The sequence below is a fragment of the Rattus rattus genome, chromosome 2 (genome assembly GCF_011064425.1).
Source record: "Rattus rattus isolate New Zealand chromosome 2, Rrattus_CSIRO_v1, whole genome shotgun sequence".
Classification (NCBI taxonomy): domain Eukaryota; kingdom Metazoa; phylum Chordata; class Mammalia; order Rodentia; family Muridae; genus Rattus; species Rattus rattus.
In genome coordinates this window covers 67,104,772-67,124,155 of record NC_046155.1, presented here as the reverse complement: position 1 = coordinate 67,124,155, position 19,384 = coordinate 67,104,772, and the positions used below count along the sequence as shown (strand labels likewise).

The following is a 19,384-nucleotide window of genomic DNA, read 5'->3' as shown; positions in this document are numbered from 1 at the left end:
AAGCAGTTGTTGGGGTTCATTTACTCTGTTGGACTTACTCTCATGTTGGGATTTAATGACATGCATTCAGATTTTGTATTGTGTAATTGCATTGGAAATTTAAAAAAAAAGTCGTACTATTTCTTTAAGAACTTTAGAAGTTAGAGTCTGTAAAATAGTCCAGGGCCCCATCTGTGCTTCTGAGGAGACTTAGTAAAAGCCTGTTTTCTCTGACTATGTAGCTGTGAACTCAAGGTCCAGGGATGCCAGTCTCTGAAGCCAGTGGGTGGCACAACCCAGTGTTGTGCTACAGATCCCTTCCTGCCCCATCCTTCATGCTCATGGCTGATGGTGGGTAGAGTCCCTGGCAGGGGTAGGAGCCTAAGAAACTACCTAAGCTTGCAGAGCAAGCTGTGTAGAGCCTTTTACTAGTCTTCTGTTAATGTTTACTCAAATCTCTCTGTTGGCTCAGTGGAGATGCCCTGTAGATTTGAATATTGGACATTTTCCTATAGAATCTCCGGGAAAGGAACAAATTGGGGTGCCTTCTTGCCTTAGTGACTAGCATTTGCTATTCAGGGATTGTGGATGTGGCCAGATGTCTAAGCACATAGCTGGTTCTCCATATGTAGCTGATTTAAATATTTCCTTTCAAGCAGGTCTAATAGGCTGTTTTCAGCATAGCTTTCCTACTCTAACTCAGGAAACCATAGCAGTGCTGACCACTTCCTGGTGTGGGCCTATCCTTGCTCACTGGCGGAAAAATAAACTAGAGGGGTTGCTGGGGATATCGCTCAGTGGAGATTTGCATAGTGCCCGAAGCTCTTAGTTTCAGTTCCAGCATCTTAGGGCCTGGGTGGAGGCCACTCTCTGAGGGAGGAGTCAGGAGGATCACAAATTCAAACTTACAGGCTACATGAGTATAAGGACAGCCTGAAATGCAGAGGCAAGAATCAGTATCCTCCTGCTCTGTCTGTGCTTTTTGCTAAAGAGACTTGTGTTTTAGAAATAGATATCTGTCCACATTCTGATAGACTGTAAATCTATTCTTTTCTATATCAATTACAAGGGTTAATAAAAAATAAGAGCCTATTTATTAGTGTATTATAAAGAATAGGAACTCATATATTTGACATTACACTTGAAACAGTAATAATTCTTTTCCTATGTGTTTAAGAAAAACATTTAAATTATGTGTGCATGTGTCTGTATGGGTGTGGGCATATGCATGTGAGTGCACATGCCTGTGAAGTCCACAAGAGGGCACCAATTCTCCTGGAGGAGTGGCAAGCCATTGTAAGCTGCCTTACATTGTTGGGAATCAAACTTCCTCTGCAAGACCAGAATGTGATCCTAACTACCGAGCCATCTCTCAGGCCTCTAAAACAGTAACCTTTTGATTCTGTGGAAACTTTGTTTCCTCAGCAATGAATCTGAGTAGTCAACCTTTGAAATACCAAAGGAGTAAGCTTTGACTTGTGATTTGTAGCACCCAGTGAAGGCTGCCCCTGCATATTATCTCCTTCCATTGTAGGTACTTATAATGTTCTGTGGGTCAGTTGAAACTCCAGCATTATCTATTAAGAACCTCCATCCATCCTGTTCCCTGAAGACCTCAACAGGTCTCATTATGTTTCCCTGTCTGGGAACTCACTTGTGTAGATCAAGATGGCCTCAAAGTCACAGAGGTTCACCAGCTTCTGCCTCCATAGTGCTGGGATTGAAGGCATATTGCCATTTTTTTGCCTTTCAAAGGCTGTGTGAGTAACGAGAAAGCTCCCAGCAGTGGGCCTTCTTTTCATCACCTCAGTTCCAGCACAGTTCTCTGCCTTGGCAGTTCACAGAGGCTGGGACACCGTGGGTGTGACCAGTACTGATCCTATTGAGAAGAGAAGGAGGTGCTCCTAGGAAGGTGCTTTTCAGGTAACCTTCATGCCATGGCTCTTTTCTGTCTCATGCACTGCGTCTCATGGGGCTGCCATGCGCTTCCCATTGGTATAACTGAGGCCCCATTTGCTCTGCCCCATTTTGGCTTCCTTCAGAGGTTTTGATCTTTATGTAGTTATGCAATGGCTGTGCAGATTTATTTCCTGGGTTTGGGCCATTCTCTTTGTCAACCATAATTATTATTCCAATCCTTTCTTTGATTAATGAGTTGGAAGGATTCTCATTCCCAAGTATGTGCTATGGATGTTTTTGTTTTGTTTTGCTATTGTTGAGTGTTGACTTGAATAGAGGTGAAAAGATAAGCTGCTGGGAAGCCTGGAACCATATCAGGAGCTGTGTAAGACAGACGTGTGCCCGGTATCAGAGGCTTCAAGGAATGGCTTTGCTTTGGGGCACTTCCCAAAGAACACACTTCCCAATGAATCGCAGTGCCAGCCCCCATGGCAGATGGGTTCTGCAGGCCAACCTTCAGAACACACGGTTTACACCATCGTATAGGCTGCCCCCACAATGCCTCAGGGTTCCTTTCTGAAGTGCTTTAACCTGTTCAGGGTCAGAAACGCCTTCTTATTTATTTGGTCACTTGCAAACCCCTTAACTTATTTTTTAATCTAAATAACATTGTAACTAGCGGGCTGGAGGATATCTTGGGGAGGAAATGCATGGGCTGTGCTTTCAGAGGATCAGTTTTGATGTGTAGCACCCACAGCAGCTCTCAACGGTCGCAGTCATAAGACAATCTGAAGCCTTCTTCAGAACTCTGATAGCACCACACACACGTGTTGTGCACAGACATATAGCCAAGCAAAACAACCACATATATCAAATATAATTAAAAAGTGTCAAAAAAGGTGTGTGTGTGTGTGTGTGTGTGTGTGTGTGTTGTATATGCACATATGTCTGTGTAGATGTGTGCACATGCATAGGTCTAGTGCTGATGTCAGAGGTCCTCTTTCAACTCTCTCCCCATCTTGTTTTCTGAGGCAGGACTTCTCACTGAACCCAGAGGTCACTGGCTTCCTTGGACTCACTGGCTTGTAAATTGTACAAATCTTCCTCCTCTGTTTCCACCTTGCTGGTGCTGGTATTGCAAGCATCTGCTATTACCATGTCTGGCTTTTGTAGTGGGTCCTAGGGATTGATCTTTGGTCCTCTTTCCTGTGTGACAAGCATTTTACCCTCACCCACTGACCCCTCACCCTACACCATGGTACCTTTGCTTGTTTAAAATTCAGAAATGGCTCGAAGACTGCACGTAGCTAGTGCTCCAGCAGAGGACTTGCATTTGCTTCCCAGCACCACGTGTTGGCTTGTAACTGCCTATGTATATATAAGTCCTGTTCCCTGGGATTTGACACCTCTGCGGACATCTGCTCACCTGTGGTATATATTAACTGGTACAGGCACATGCACATGTCCATAAACTTAAGTAAATCTTTAAAGTGAATAAAATTCCCAAGACTTTTGCTCATGGCTACTATAGTGTAGGAGGAATCGTTTTGTGAATTCAGACAGTTTTCCCATCCTTGTAACTAGTGCCGGAGACAAGATGTCTCTACTTTATTGCTATCCCCCACACAAGAAAGGCTGCTCTTGCCCTTAGAGTCAGTGTTGCTCTCAAAGAAGCAGCCATGTTCCCATTTCTGTATCAGAGCTGTTTTTTCTTCTCTTGAACACCATGTACTCCTATGCACCTGGCCTTTTTCCTTCAGCATAATGCTTTTGAGATTTGCCCATATTGCTCTATGTGTCATTGTTTGAATTGGGCCCTTTTTAAAAAAAAATTTCTTAGTCATAATTGACTCCCGTGATTTGTTCCGTCATTAATGATAGATGGGCTGGAGGGCTGTTACCTTCCTGGGATTCTGCATAAGGCTGAGATTTCTCATCTTTTATAGACACAGCATTCATTTCTCTTGGATAAATGCTCAGGCTAAATTTGCCTGCTCAGAGAGACAAGCATGTAGTTTATGAAATTATTTTATTACTTTGTATTCTATGAACAATTTACAAACACCCTTTTACGTAGAGTGGGAAGGTGTGGCCATGGATGTAGCTTCATAAGTAGAGGGACACAGAAGCCCTGGGGTTGATTCCCCGCACACAAAGCAAGGCCTGATAGCAAACATCTGTGAGCCCAGCACTCTTGAGGTGAAGGCCAGAGGATCAGAGGTCCAAGGTCACCCTCAGCTTCATAGTGACTGTCAGCCTGGGTTACATGAGACTGTCTCACCAACGAACCAAATCCAAGCGAACCAAACTCAACCAAACCAACAACCCCAACAATCCCTGTTGGTGGTGATGGATCCTCCTGTCTAGCCTTTCCCTTTGCCTACTTAATAGCTGAGCAGTGTTCTCCTCTCTCTTTCACGATTAAATTACTTACACTCAGGGGATGGGCATTGTATTGCTTAAATAGACGATGCTGAGGGTGATGTTAGTGAACACACCTGTAATTGCTTCTGTTGCGATTCCATAAACTGGAGTTCCTGATGTCAACAGATTGGGGTATTTTTGCTTTTAACTGGTGTGAGAAAATACCCTGATTGAAAGAGTATCGTTCCCATGTTTCCCTTCCTCCTGCCTTTACTAGGCAAACATTTCCCTTGTTATTTGTTTGTACATTGTATTATTTACTTTTACTCTGTGTGGTAAAGATTGGATGCAGGGCCTGCCTCCTGCTGCAGGCTTCTTCCTACTGAGCTGCTTTCTCATCTCTGTCTTATTTTAATTTACATGTATTTGTTTATTAATGAAGTTGATCACATTTTAAAAATTGCATTTCTCAAATTTTGTTTGTTTGTTTTACGTCAACCTTCTCACATAGCCTGAAGGTCTGAATGAATCTGTTACCGTTTAGACTCTCTGGTTATGTGTCATGAAGCAACGTAGGAAAATCTGAGGCTTTGCCCTGTGCCAAGAATTTTGTAAGAAGGTGTCTATGGCTGGGTGTGGTGGCACAAGTCTTTAATCTTAGTTCTCTCGAGGCAGAAGCCTGTCTGCTCTTTCAGTGGTTCTCAACCTTCCTAACACTGTGACCTTGTAATACAGTTCTTCATGCTGTGGTGATCCCCAATCATCAAACTATCTTGTTGCTACTTCACAACTGCAATTCTGTTACTGTTATGAATTGTAATGTAAATATCTGATGTGCAGGACATCTGAGAAATGACCCCTTAATGGGTCTCAATCCACAGGTTGAGAACCAGTGAATAATAAGAAGTCCCAGGGGAGCCCGAACTACATCAAGAGACTCTGTTTTAAAAAACAAAAACACCTTCCCATCCCCCCCCAACCTCCACAACCTAAGAAGCTATGAATTACAGAGTCGCAGTGGACAGTTTGTTCGTATTTACTTTCTATAGTTATGTCTGCCATGGGATGGGGAATTTGAAAAATAATTCTGATGAATTTGTATGTGCTGTGATTTCTGTAAACTGTTTTCGTGTTAGTGATTTGTTTTATGATCCCAGTTTATAAATATGAACATGAGAAATACAGTTATTATTTATGTTTTAAAAATTGAATATTTTGGGGTGAATGCCATTGAAATATCTGTTCTAAAAATGTTAATATTTTTATTTATTTATTTTTTTACCCTCTTAATAGAGATCCTTAGGAAATTCATTTAAAATTTAGCACTGTTTATTTGCATTGCCATCTAAAAATTTCCCAGTGTAAGGCCTTTTGTTGCAGCAAATTAGCTAACCTGAACAGGTGGCTGATGGTTCTGAGTGAGGGACTCTTTTATCCCACCCCTGCAGAATTCCTACATTGCCAGGAAGGTATTTTATCAGGTGCTTTGCCTGATTAGAAAACCTTTATGAATATGCATATTTTCATATGTGGAAACCAGAATAAAAGTAACGTAAATTTCACTCTCAGTTAAGTGTACAGTTGGGATTTCTGAACCCTTGATTGACATGTGTTTCCCTTGGGACCAGGAAACTGACCAAGGTGTTAAGGACTTATGTGGCCAGCGCTGAAAAACCGGGAATCAACGAGCAGCTGTACAAAGCCATAAAAGCCTTGGAGTACATCTTCAAGTTCATAGTGCGCTCACGGGTACTGTTCAACCAGTAAGTGTTCGGTGAAGGCCCTATGAAGTCTTCACTTGCCTTTTTCCTCCCTTTCTTCCCTCTTCCTTTCTGTCCTTGGTTCCTTTTCCTTCTCCTTGCCTTCTGTCACGACCAGACACTCCTAGATAAAGGGCAGATGTGCATTTGCCCATGCTGACCCTGACAGTTTCCGCAGCCGTCCCTGCAGAGGTTAGGCTCTCCCACAGGCTCAGAAGTGTGCCTGGGAGCCAAACGTTGTCTGCTGAAAGCGTTTGCAATGCTTCTCACGCAGCGCTGGGCATCCACCAAGGGCTTGGCAGTACTTTTCAGTATATCTTCATAGAGCAAACAGCCCCACAAGGGTGAGCGGAAACGAAACAAGCAATGAGGAGGAAAAGCCAAAATCAAGTTGTACTGCCTCACGTGGGAGCACTGCAGGGCCCTGGCCACTTTCCTCCTTTCAGCAGAATGCTGTGTTTCTCCAGACACTAGAGCGCCCTTGGGCACCCTGCCTCGTGAGTGGTTCATGGCAGCTGACCACCTTTTGAGTTAATTTTGTTATTGTAAGCAAGTTGGGATGTCTATGACTCGAATGCTGGTCTTTTATCCATCGATACTTACAACCCCCATGCCTGTGGTGATTCCACAAAGTCACTTTGCGGTCTCCCCAGCATCTCACACTACCAGGAGAGATGAGCAGGTGGGTAGTTTAGCTGTGGAGCAGGCTCTGTTTATTTTTGGAGGGTGCCATTTTTTTGTTTTCATGACTTGCAGCGAATGTTGTGTGCCCATGGTAGCTGTTCAAGATTGATTGATGTTCTTCTGGTAGGTCTCTACACATAGAGATGGGCTTGGTGAGTCCATCAATTACTAAGCACGCTCGCTGCCTTTGCAGAGAACAGGGCACACAGCATGTTATCCTGGAAAACCTAGCATAAAGTTCATTGGAGCCCTATCTACACCCATTTTCTCTAAGCTTCATCTTCACCTGCTTGTAGTGGATATGTTCAAAAATGCCAAGAGGAGAGGGGACGAAAGCAGGAGGAATGCTGCAGCAGGATGCTACTGATTATGGAGACCAGTAGTGGTCACAAGTGGTATAACACGAACTGGACAGCCCTCCCTGTGTGTGGGGTTGAGTGGACTCTCTTCACTCTAGGGCTCCTAATGGTTAAGCCAGAGGTCACAGGAAGAAGACAACATTGGAGGCATGAGGCTTTGCCCTTGATTGGCATCTCAAAGGCATGCTTTTTCTTATCCCTTGTTGGGAATTGGCATGGCACTTCATGTGCATGGATTCTGTCTTTGTAGGGTACTTAAACTGGCGGTGATTTTCTCGCTATTAGGTAAGAATGAGAACAAGTAAACTTGCCTATATTCTGCTGTATATTGTCTGGTTTTCTTTCAGTCACGCTAATTACGTGTCAGTGAACTCTGTGGCCCCTGGAATCTTCATTTTAATTAATTTTCCCCCACTACTGCCCTCCCCTCTCTGCAGATGTCATGCCTCACATGTCAAGAGTTGGTTCTCTCCTTCCATCACGTGGTTTCTGGGGATCAAACTCTGGTCGTCAACATTTGCAACAGGCGCTCTTCTCAACTGAGCCATCTTGCCAGCCCCTATTTTTCTCACTTCTTTAAATTCTCTCATTACAGTTGGGTAGAAAGATGAACTAGAAAGAAAACCCATAATACTCAGGTGATGTGGCTTTTATCATGGTTTACCTAGAAATTTTTAATCTTGTCCCACGTGTGATCCATGTGCTGCTGAGTCAGGGATTTGATGAGTGTCTCCCTTAGCTACAGTAAGGATTTTCTCATTCCTCAGAAATCCACAAGAATGGCGGCTTGTGTAGTTGGGTTGTCATAGCAAATGTTCACTCTTTTGTACAACACTGCTATGTTAGAAATGACTATGGTCCTTCAGTCCATTGAGGTCAGCCGAATAGACCAGTAGGAAATTCTCTGCCTCTCACTTTAGCTTCTCGCTGTAACTTAGAGTTACAGGCATAAGGTCTTAGAACCATGGTATCTCAGGTTTGCTTAGTTTCATCAGTCTTATGGTGTTTAGGGAATATGTTTGGTTTCTTGTCAACATTAAAAATCTACTTAGGTGCTTTACCAGGTACGGCTCACTTTACCCACCCACCATGTATTCAACTTCTAGCAAGAAGACTTTGGCTTTCATTCCCTTGTTCCATGTTGCCTTCATGTTCTCAGCATCCAGGATCTTTCTATCCTGTTATCTTTAGAGATTCTTTTCATTTTCTCATGACCTAAAGGGTGGTTCTGCCTTTCCAAGCAGGATACCTATATTTTGAGCAGTGATGTCAGGTTCTAGTGCAGCTGTACCAGGTTCTCTTAGACAGAGACTCTGAGCTTTCTGAAGGCTGTGTGAGGCTCTCATCTCATTGACAGATTGTTGTCGCATGCCAGCCCTAGCTTTCAGGGAGATAGATGAGCGCCAAGTTGATGCAGAGTATGGTACCTTCAACAAAATCTAAGTTGCTACATTAAGTTTATGTTGGACAGAGAGGCTCCCATCTCACCCTCATATTTTCAACCCAGAGTATCTGGTGCTTCAAATGCTTGAGTAGATTCCCTACCCCATCTCAGGTTCTAAATGACCTTCATGTAGGCTCAACTTCTGCTCAGGTCTCTTCTCACAGGAACTAACTCATATCCTACTGGGTCACTCTCATGAGACCTACATGGAGATCTCACATGGGAAGTGAGTCTACACCAAAGGGGTACCTCTTTATCCTCTTCTTCCCCCTCTGGGAATCAGAGAGTCTGCCTTCTGCCTCCTGTGAACTCCTTCCATCTTCAAAAGCTATCAGAAAATACTGCCCTCTGCTCTAGGACTCTGACTCTTCCATGACTCCACTATGTTGTATATCTATGGTGCCAGGGCCTGAACTTTCCTTGAATCCCTCACTTGTTGTCTCTCTGTCCATAGTACTATAGCATAGTCCCAGTAATTTGTTGCCATGTTCTTTTGAATTATATGCTCCAATTAAAACCTAACCTGAGTAGGACACAGGATGTACCCCATTTAGGGGCTCAGCAATGCCCTCTTTCCTAGGCTGCATCTCTCCGAGGGAGGTCTCAAGAAAGAACAGTCTTATCTCAAATTAACTAACTTTCTTTGCTAGAATAGCATGCGCTTTCTAAGAGCCAAGATTGTGCAGAAGACAAATCCAGGGTCAGCTATCTCTAAGACGCATTAGAGTCCTGCACTCCCCAAGGGCCTTGTCTAGAGTCATGGTCTTTTTTACTGGCACGTGGGGATCACAATGACTTGTTGTCTTGCTTTCCGTTGTCTTTTTCCTATTCTCCCTCCCTCTCTCTTTTGTTCTATTCTCTTTCCACAAATATGTTATAACTTAAGTCCTGTCTGTGTCACAGTTTTCATGTCCTTGTCAAACCCTTCTGTATTTGTGGGTTTTAGCTCCCTACCAGGATCTTTAAGGGATGAAAGAACATATGTGTCTTTCAGAATGTAAAGTGCACTTGTAGCCATATTGTATAGAAACGAGAAATACCTCTTCATTATACTGGGGTCTGAAAACTGTGATGTGTTTTAGTATCTTGTGATTCCAGGGGCAGAGAACACTCATGCCCTTCCAGCCAGAGCTGCTTCGGCCAGAAGCTTCATTTCCCTGCCCATGATGACTTATGTCTTGTCTTCCTGTGACATTTACCTTTGACTTCAAGGGCTTGATTGGAGTCTTGGTCCATTCCTGTTTTGAATGGGTTACTTGAAGAGGCAGTAACAGTCTGGTCTTCCTGTCAGAGGTCTGGAATATTTGAGCATCAGAGGCTCTCTAAGCAGGTCTCAGGCGGGAAGGATAGTTTCGAAGGTGGGGAGAGGAGCAAAGTAGAATTCCCATTTTTTTACCTACAGTGTGTTCATTGACTTGGGAGAGGAGCAGTTTTGCTCATACCTGGGATTGACAACTGCCTCTTTTATTTTATTTTATTTTATTTTACTTTTTATTTTTTTCAGTTGGAACAAACTTTTGAGGTCTATTCTTTTTTCTTCTTTCAAAATGATCTGCTGTGTTTTCAAGTATAATATAGTTGCTGTGTTAAATTCGGGGATAATTGCAAGTAATTATTCTCCCGAAGAACAAAGAGATGAAACTTGGGAGATAGGGATACTGACGCTTAGCATGTTCCGTGCCTGCCTTTCTGTGGTACAGTCCCATTCCGTACTCTTTGTTCTACTTAGGAAGCTCTTTTTTGTCTTGGAATGAGAATAGCAGCTCTGGCCCAAGCAAATTTGGTTCATGGTGAACCCAGTGAAAGGCTCCAGGCAGCCAGAGGCTCCTCTGCTGTTGTTTTTCTGTCTTCTTTGTGGGTGGACCACATTAAATAGAAAGCCCAAAGCAGACACATTCTGCAGCAGACCTGCTGAAGGCTGGCCTCCGTCTAGCCATTGCTTGGGCTGTGACTCCCTTTAGTGTGCTATAGTTTCTGCTTGTCATCTGGTGTTAGCTTTGTGAATAATTAGTTATTGATCATGACTAAGTTATGCTGATCTATCTTTATGCTCCTGGGTCACAAACTAGAATGTAGATCATACACAAAGAGCCTGCCATCATATGTTGTTGATGAATTCTCATTGAAAGAAGAGCAAGGAATGAGGAGCACTCACGCATCAATTTATTTATTGATAAGTTTCTGGGCTCCTTCTACCCGTCCCTTCCTATACTTTAAAGTAGGTCAAATGAGTGACTCTTCCTGGTGTATTGGATAAAACTAGGATGGGAAGTTCTAGAGACTTCCCTGATGATCTTTCATTGCAGAGAGATGTTTCAAAGGGGTCACTGTACAGTGCTAAGCACTCCGTTTGGCAAGAGAGCGGCTCATTATTAAAATGTCATCCTTGAGAGGTTCTTTGTAGGATTTCAAATTAATTAGAGGCTCATTCATTATGCTTTACAGGTTTGAAAGAGTTGTTGTTAGCCTACAGGTTTATAACTGTTGTCCGTTATGTAGATTTAGTCCTTCCTCGACTTGAGAGTTTTCCCTAATGTCTTGGTTAGTGTGAATGTTTCATTCTTTACTCTTTTATTTTCCAACTCTTGGCTGGTTTATATTGAAGATTCCTGTGCCAGCTTGCCCAGGCTTGTCTTAGAATTCATAATGTGGTTTAGGTTGGTCTTGAACTCAGCGTGATCCCCTTTCCTCATCCTTCTGAGAACTAGGATTACAGGCATGAGTCTCTGTGCCCAGCTTAAGGTATGTCTTTTAAAATGTGTTTATTTTTATTTTCCAATATCACAGTTCTTTAAATTGGAAATACCATTTGTTTAAATATAATGTGAGGTTTTAGATTTCATTTCTCAACCTAAAATATATATATAAAAAAAAAACCAGGAGAATTTTTAAAGCAAATGATATTTCTTTGTCCATAGCATTGTGAGAATGGCAGAGGATTGAAATTAGAACACAAGTCATGTTAAACTGTGAACATCTTTAAAGAGGACGAGGCAAGGGGATGTTTGTAAGGACCAAGAGAGGGAGATTACACCAGATACTTTTGAATAATAATCTTTGGCTGTAGTAAATAGACAAGACTGATCTTAGTCCAAGGTTGCTGGGTATATGTTTCTGAAAATATAAAGCTAGGTACCCATCCATGCACATCTGGCCTATGCAGGCCCTCTTGTTTCAGCTTCTGTGGGACATTCATGGTGAGGACATTCCCTTCACAGCTTCCAGCTTTAGGTACATTCGGGGAATAGGGTCTGCACAGAAACCACATTTTAGTTTTGACAACTTTTGCATTCTTCTTTGAAATAAAGATTATACTTCTCAATACTTATTTAGCAGCAGCCCTGTAGTTAGAGTTTGATTGTAAATTGCTGCAGATACACTGCTCTCCTGGTTGCTCGTTTGGTCCCATGTCAGGGGCAGAAGTGATTGGTGCCTGGGAATGAGTGTCATCACCTTCCTGTCACAGGGAGCCATGAGGAAGCTTAGAAGGACCAGGCCTCTGGAGAGCTCTGCTGGAGCCTGTGGATAACTTCCTTTCCTCTGTTCTGTTCTTTGGAAATGGTTAACTTTTCAAGCAGTGAGCTTCCAACAAATAAGCAAGACAGACAGATGCAGTAAATATAAGGCATGGGAAGTTTGGAAAGAAAATTTTGAACAAAGAAGTAAATTCCATTTGCATATAGAATTTGGAAAGGGCACGGATCATTAGAGTTCTAAAATTTTTGTAATCCTTAATACATTCCATCAATAATCAAACACTGTTATAAAAGTAATTCATATTTTATAGGTCAGACTACAATCACTTTCAACATAGTTCTTAAAGGACTTCAAAACAAACATGTATCCAGCTGTAGAGTTGGCTCAGAGGCTGACAACACTTGCTCTTCTTGCTAAGGACCTAAGTTCAGTTCCCATCCCCCAGACTGCAGCTCACAACTATCTTCAAGTCTAATTCAGGGGGATCCAATGGCTTCTTCTGGCCTCTATTAACACTGCACATACATGGTTCTCATACATATATGCAGGGAAAAGATAACTTTAAAAAACTAAACATATAAACAGATGCCATCAAGAAAACAATCATTAAGTTTTGGTTAAACTTAATGATTAAAAAAAAACTAATGCAGGTGGCAGAAAAATTATCTTGAGAAAATATATAATTATTCATATCCTAAGCTAGTTTTTTTTTAAGTTTTACTAAGAACAGATATACATTTAAAACTTTGTTTTTTTTGAGTAAAAAAAGACTGGGACTCTGGCTTCACCTCAGTGTGTAGGTTAGGGTTTAGAGAATACTGTAAATGCTTTTTAAAAACGACCACACACGGGCTTCCTCTTGTACGATGTATCTTTCCCAAACCTCCTGCTCACAGCCTGCAATATGCTTAAGGTTACCCTGGTCCCTTTCTTTCTTATCCCTCTTCCTTCTCTTCCCCCTCTTCTTTTCCTATCCTCCTCCCTCCTCCTCCTCTTCTTCGTCTTCCTTCTCCTTCTCTTCTTCTTTACTTTGGAACAATGCCTGTCATTCTACTACTGGACAAAACCTTCATTTTGTAATATCTGAAAAAAATTCTTTTTCTTGGCCTTCTTTATCAAAAATGTCTCTTTTTCATCGTAATTCTGTCTGTCCCTTCCCTTCCTGTCTCTTAGTTCCAGTTTGGTTTTGCTTTCTTCCTTAAATACACACTTTAAAATAAAGCTCTAAGACTCGCTGCATTTAGGCAATGACTCTTCTTCAAAAGGAAAGGATGAATTTCATGTGTTACACACTTTCCTTATCAAAACATGCTTTGTTTTCCCATTTTCTTCTTTCCCTATAGAATCACCCCCTCAGCTAGAACTTGAAACTCTTAAGTAATCATTTTTGTAGTCCAGACCAGAGAGGAAATCCATCTCGAATTTTTTCCAAATACTGACAATGTATGAAAATATATATTTTAATATAGACCGAGTTTGTATACTGTGTTATACAGATTTGAAAAAGCCACGAAAATCTTAATTCTACATTTAACTCATTTTATTATTTTAATTGACATTGGAATCATGCAGTTCTTTTGTATATTTAATACCACTTAGACTTTCGTTTGTGTAGCTAATTTATTTTCAAACATACCATTTAACACTCATCTAATTTATTCTTTGATTGTATATTGAAGAAATTAGGGATGCTACACACACATTTATATACAGTCTTTATTTCCAGTTATTTCCTTGTCAAAGACAAACCGGAAAAGGTAGGTAGCTGAATTTAACGTACAGGAAGCAATAGGTATTACATTATGTTTTTATTTACATATTTATTTTCAGGTCAAAGTTAAGGTTTGATTTTGATATCTAGCCAAGATCATTACAACTGGGCCAAGCCATGGAATCCAGGCCAAGTTAGTATGCTCATACCAGCAGGTATCTCTGTTTTGATTTTGTCAAAAAATTCCTAAGACAGTAATACAGGAATGTAAGCTTATTAGTTTATAAAAAAGATAGTTGAGTGAAAATTATATTTATGGCAGAATGGAACCAGTTAAGGTCACCTACTTATTGAACTTTAAGATTTTTTTTTTTGTAGTCTTATGAAGCCTGTGAAAAAAGTATTCCGTTTCAGCAGTTCACACAGACTGTAGTTTTCAAATAAGCCTCTTTCCTTTTATTGTTTTCTTTTTTTTTCCTTCATCTAAATGAACATAGGAGTGAATGCTTGGATGTTTTCATTTTGACTAGAACTGGGTGAAATAAATTTCCAAACTCCCTTTAATAAATAGATAATTTTAGTGTGAGAAAAAAGATGGATTGAAGATAGAAATAAAAACATAAGAATTAGAGCAAAAAATTAACATTATTATTATTATTATTATTATTATACATTTGCGGATTAAGAAAAATCACGACAGCTTTGACACTAGAATGTTATATCTGGCATGCAATCAAAAATATTTTTAGATGCATAGAACCAAGAGAGATTTATCCCCCCTTTCTCCCTAAAAAACATAGATGTGACCACAAGTTCCAGTATTTTTAAAGTATGGTAGATATTATTGCTGCAGGAGCTGTTGCAGAAGTTATGCCCTTTGATTGCAGGATCTGCCCACCCTGGTTAAGTAAATTCTTCCCTGAACTGTGGCTGGCACTCAAGGAAAAACAGTTAGCTTTATGGAGTCATCCCCACCCAAACTGGCAGCACCTGACAGAAGAGTCTTCATATAAGTTTCACCTCAACGATGGTTGATTGGTTCCTGGAGTTCTGCCTTGCTTAGTGAAGGGATCCTTCCAGTACCCTGAAATAATATAAAGTCAATAGGGTGCCTTTACCAAAAAGTGGGAATCTTGATTTGAGAAAAGACTCATGAGTCAGAAAATGCTATGTTGTAGAAATAGAGAATACCACTGACTCCTTATAGGGTCTGCTAGAGTTGATTGTTTGCTTCAAAGGGATTGTATTCCAGGCCTCATTGTGGCCACCACATGCATCAATTTACATGAGAAAAAAACATCTGACATCTATCCATGTGTGTGTGTGTGTATGTATGTATGTATGTATGTATGTATGTATGTATGTATGATCTACTGTCCAACATCTGTTCTCTCTACCTGTCTCCATCCTTCTATCCATCCATCCATCCATCCATCCATCCATCCATCCATCCATCAATCCAGGTTAATTTTTATTATCAACTTCACACAATTTGACATCTAGAGTGACCTGACAAGGAACCTCAATTAAAGAAGTGCTTCCATCAGATGGTCCTGTGGCCATGTCTCTAAGATGTTTCCCTGTCACTTGGTCTAGGACAGTGGCTCTCAATCTGTGCATCACAACCTTTGTTGGTTGCAGAACAACCCTTTAACAGGGCCTACCTAAGACCATCTGCATTGCTGATATTTACATTCTGATTCATAACAGTAGCAAGATTACAGTTATAAAGTAGTGGTGAGAGTAATTTTATGGTTGGAGGTCACTGCAGCATGAGGAACTGTGTTAATGGATCACTGCTTTGGGAAGATGGAGAGCCAATGATCTAGGATATCCATGCCATTGTGGCAGTAAACTCCTTTCCCCCACCCTCAACAGGTGGTTCTGGGCTGTATAAATAAAGGTAGCTAAGCATATGCCAGGGAGCGAGCCAGTAAGTAGATTTCTTCTGTGCATGACTTCTTGCCTGGGCTTGATTGTGACCTGAATAAACCCCCTTTTCCCTAAGTTGCTTTTGGTCAGTGTTTTCTTACAGCAATGGGAAAAAGCTAGAATACTATCTATACATTCGTTCTGTCCTATATATCTTTTCTGTATGCCTATCTAGGCCTATTATTTATAGTTCTCTATCCACCTATCACCTCTATGTATATATTTCTATCTGGTCTCATCAGTCAAGTAATCTCCATATCCGTCTGTTATGAATTATCTATTTCTTGTGCATGGATGTCTCTTCCTTCTGTCTGTCTTGTCTGCCTGTATCTGTCTATCTGTATTAGTTATTTTTTTGTTCTTGTGAAAGAACAGCATTACCAGAAGAAAGGGTTCGTTTGGACTTGAGGCTCCAGAATGTCAGATTCCATACTGTGGAGCAGAGGCAGCAGACAGCAGGCATAGCGGCCAAGAAGAATCTGACAGATTACATCTCTCACTGTTAGCAGGAGGCAGAGTGAGAGAACTAGGAATGGCTCATCCCCTTGAAATCTCAAAGCTCATCCCCAGTGACATGCTTCCTATTCTTGGTCACACCTTCTAAACCTACCCAAAGAGCACCACCAGCTGGGGACCAAGCATTCAGTCATCAAAGCCCATGAGCAACATTCTCATTCAAATTAGTGAATTATTGTGATTCTGTCTGTCTCTCTGTCTGTCTGTGGTAATTCTATCTCTCCTTCTCTAGATATCATTTCTCTATTTCTGTTTATATCTCCCCAGTCTACTGTTTGACAAAGATTCCCCAATGTGTCTTTATTGGGAACAGCAGTTTCATGGTAACTGCTGAACAGTGCGCTGGGAACATGCATGCCACAGCTGACTGGAGGTACATTCAGAGTTTGAGGCAAGGGAGGGATTTTCCAGAACAAAGCATGGGATGACGTTAGATACTTGAACTGTAGTTGTTGGACATGATGATTCATGGCAGGATTGGCATCAGTCCCAGGTTGAGGGGGCAGATGCTGGGCAGGGGACCCATATGGTGGTGGTGGTGTAACTGTTGTGTGGGTGTGTGCTTTCTGGTGATGCTATTGGACACATATACATAGGATCTCCTCCTTAGAGCTCCCAGGCCTTATTTATTTTAACAACTGTAAGCATCCTGTATATAGTTGTGTGTCTGTATGGGGGTGTGTGCATGCAGCTCAGGGTTGATGGATGACAGAGAAGGGCAATAGATCCCCTGGGGTTGGAAATTGGCAGTTGTGAGTTACCTGGCCAGGGTGTTGGGATTAGAATTCAGGTAGGTCCTCTGCAAGAGCAATTTTCTCTTAACCACTGAGCGCCTCTGAAGCCCTATTTACTTATCGTTTTAGTGGCTTAGCACAAAATGAATCCATATTGATTATAACAACTTTTTACATTTTTTCATGTGTTTGGTTTTTATTGTTTTTCCTATGCTTTTTTCCTCCTTTTAAGCTTCATGTTCCCTGTTTCTTCCCTTCCCCTCCTTGCCTTATTCAATACCACATAATGTTTCCTCGCTCCCGTCTTATTTTCTGCTCTCTTAACATGTTGAACATCTTCTACTCCTTTTTTGATAATTATCCCAGATGGAAACATGCCTGCTAAACTCAAAGAATAATTTAAATTACCATTACTGCTCCCTTGAAAATGCCAGCTACATCCAGCCCAGCAGAGGATGGGGACGCCATTCTTTTTGTCCTTGGCACTAATGTCGCCACGCACTTTAAGTCTCCACGTATTTTGAGCTCTGCCACACATTGCTGTTTTGTATAATCGGTATTCATTGGTTGTGCTCTCGGCACAGACTTGCTTTTCATCTCTCTTTAAACTTCAGGTTTCCCTCAGGGGTCGTTTTCCTTCTGTCAAAAGAGTTCACCGTGGAATTTCTTTTAGAAGAAATCAGCTACAGGCTTTGTGTATATGAAAATGATTTATTTCATGTCTGTGTTTGAAAGATACTTTCATTTGACACGGCCCTCCCGATTGGCAGTTTTCCTCCTCCAGCTGTTCTTCTATTTTCTTCTGGTTTCCATCATCTCTGGTGAGAAGTCTGCCTTCAGACCCACAGTTAGATTCTTAAAGATGAGCAATGTGTGTCTCCCCCTGGCTGCCCTCCAGGTTTAAGGTCTCTGTGCTGATTTGCAGTTCTATCGTGGCCGCACAGGACGACTTTCCTTTGCATTTACTTTGCACTGCATGTTTGGGGTTGAAGACTTTGATCTCCTCTGTCCTGACCTCCTTCCTTCAGAGCTCCCCCTTTCTATTCACCCCAGCTCTCGTCTCTGCGTCCATCTTCCACCCTGGTCTCTGTATTTGCCTCTGTTTATGTTTGTAGTGGCTTTTCTCCAGATTGTCTTCCGTTTTGCTCTGTTGGATATTGCCATGCCTGCTTTCTAGCTGGCCCGTGCGGTGACTTCTCAGTGTTAGTTATTGCATTTTTAAATTTGAGAACTTGCATTTGAAAGATTCATTTGTATACTGTAATCCTCCAGCTTGACTTTCAAAATTTTCCACTTTTAATTTTCTGCCATTCCATCTTTTTATTTCCTCTATTTAAAAAGATATGCATTTTCTTTTTATTTTTGTGCATGCTTGTATGTGTGTAGATACATGCGTGCGGTACTCACAGTAGGCGAGAGAGAGCATTGGATCTCCTGGAGCCTGTTGTGTGCAGCTATGTAGTTGGGACTGGGAACCAAACTAGGATCCTCTGCAAGACTTTGTAGTGCTCTTGACCACTGAGTCATCTCCCCAGCCCCCGTGGTCCCTCTAATATACCTCAACAAAAGGCAACTTTGGGGAGAAAAATGTTGTCTTTTAATTCTAGATCACAGTCTCCATTTCTCGGGAGTCAAGGCAGGCACAGCCATATTCAGGAGCAAAGAGATAATAAGTTTACCCTGCCTGCTGTCAGCTAGCTTTGTCTTCCCTAATACTGTTCAGGCGTGTCTGCCTAGGGGCTGATGCCACCCACAGTGGGCTAGGTTTTCCCATATCAACTAGCAATCCAGAGAGTCCTCCATAGACATGCCCACAGGCTAACCTGGCATACATAATTTCTCATTAAAGTGTTCTTTCCAGATGATCCTAGGTCGACTTTGAAAACTAACCAGAGCTTATTTTGTATTCCTGGTCAGTCTGAGCACCTCAGGTTTTGAGAGCTTATGGTGGGCTGGGTGCCTTGTAGTCTGGTGAGTTGCAGTCAGCAGCTCATTTTCCAAGGTTCTCCAGTGCTCACCCAGAATCTGCTGTGGTTCATTTTGGTTTGTTTTGTCTGCCTTTCATCTGCTGTGCTAGTGGAGACCCCTTTCCTTGAGTTTTGAAACCCAAGTCATTTCTTTTGGAGACAGGTGCCCAGTTCCACTTGGCTTTCTAGACGTTTTCATTTGTGTTTTAGTTTCATCTGCCATTGGCAGCAGGGGCTGACAAATGTCCTGGGGTGACAGACAATTTTAACTTATTTATAATAAGCAGCATAGGTCAGCATCGTGGAAGCAGCATACAAGATCCTTATTGTCCATTTAGAGCCCAGCTGAAGCTCTTGATAATTTCCTCATTTCCATGGACTCTTAAAATGAACGCAGTGGTATAGTGCCATGACTGAAAATAATTTTGAATTTACCATGATAATGTCATTTCCAAATGGTTATAAGATCCCGTTATGTTTAGATAATTAAGACTCCTTATGTTAGTTCTGCAACACCTCCCAGGTATTTGCAGCCATGCCCGCCATTGTTCCCCTACC

General features: G+C 41.7%; 1 protein-coding gene across 1 annotated transcript in view; it reads left to right on the top strand.

The window, feature by feature from the left end:
* Positions 1 to 19,384, top strand: part of Dock1 (dedicator of cytokinesis 1) — a 499,905-nt gene that overhangs the window by 116,474 nt on the left and 364,047 nt on the right. Inside the window, exon 22 of the mRNA XM_032892397.1 lies at positions 5,871 to 6,005. Within this exon, the coding sequence (XP_032748288.1) occupies positions 5,871 to 6,005 (135 nt within the window). The remainder of the gene's footprint in view (positions 1 to 5,870; positions 6,006 to 19,384) is intronic.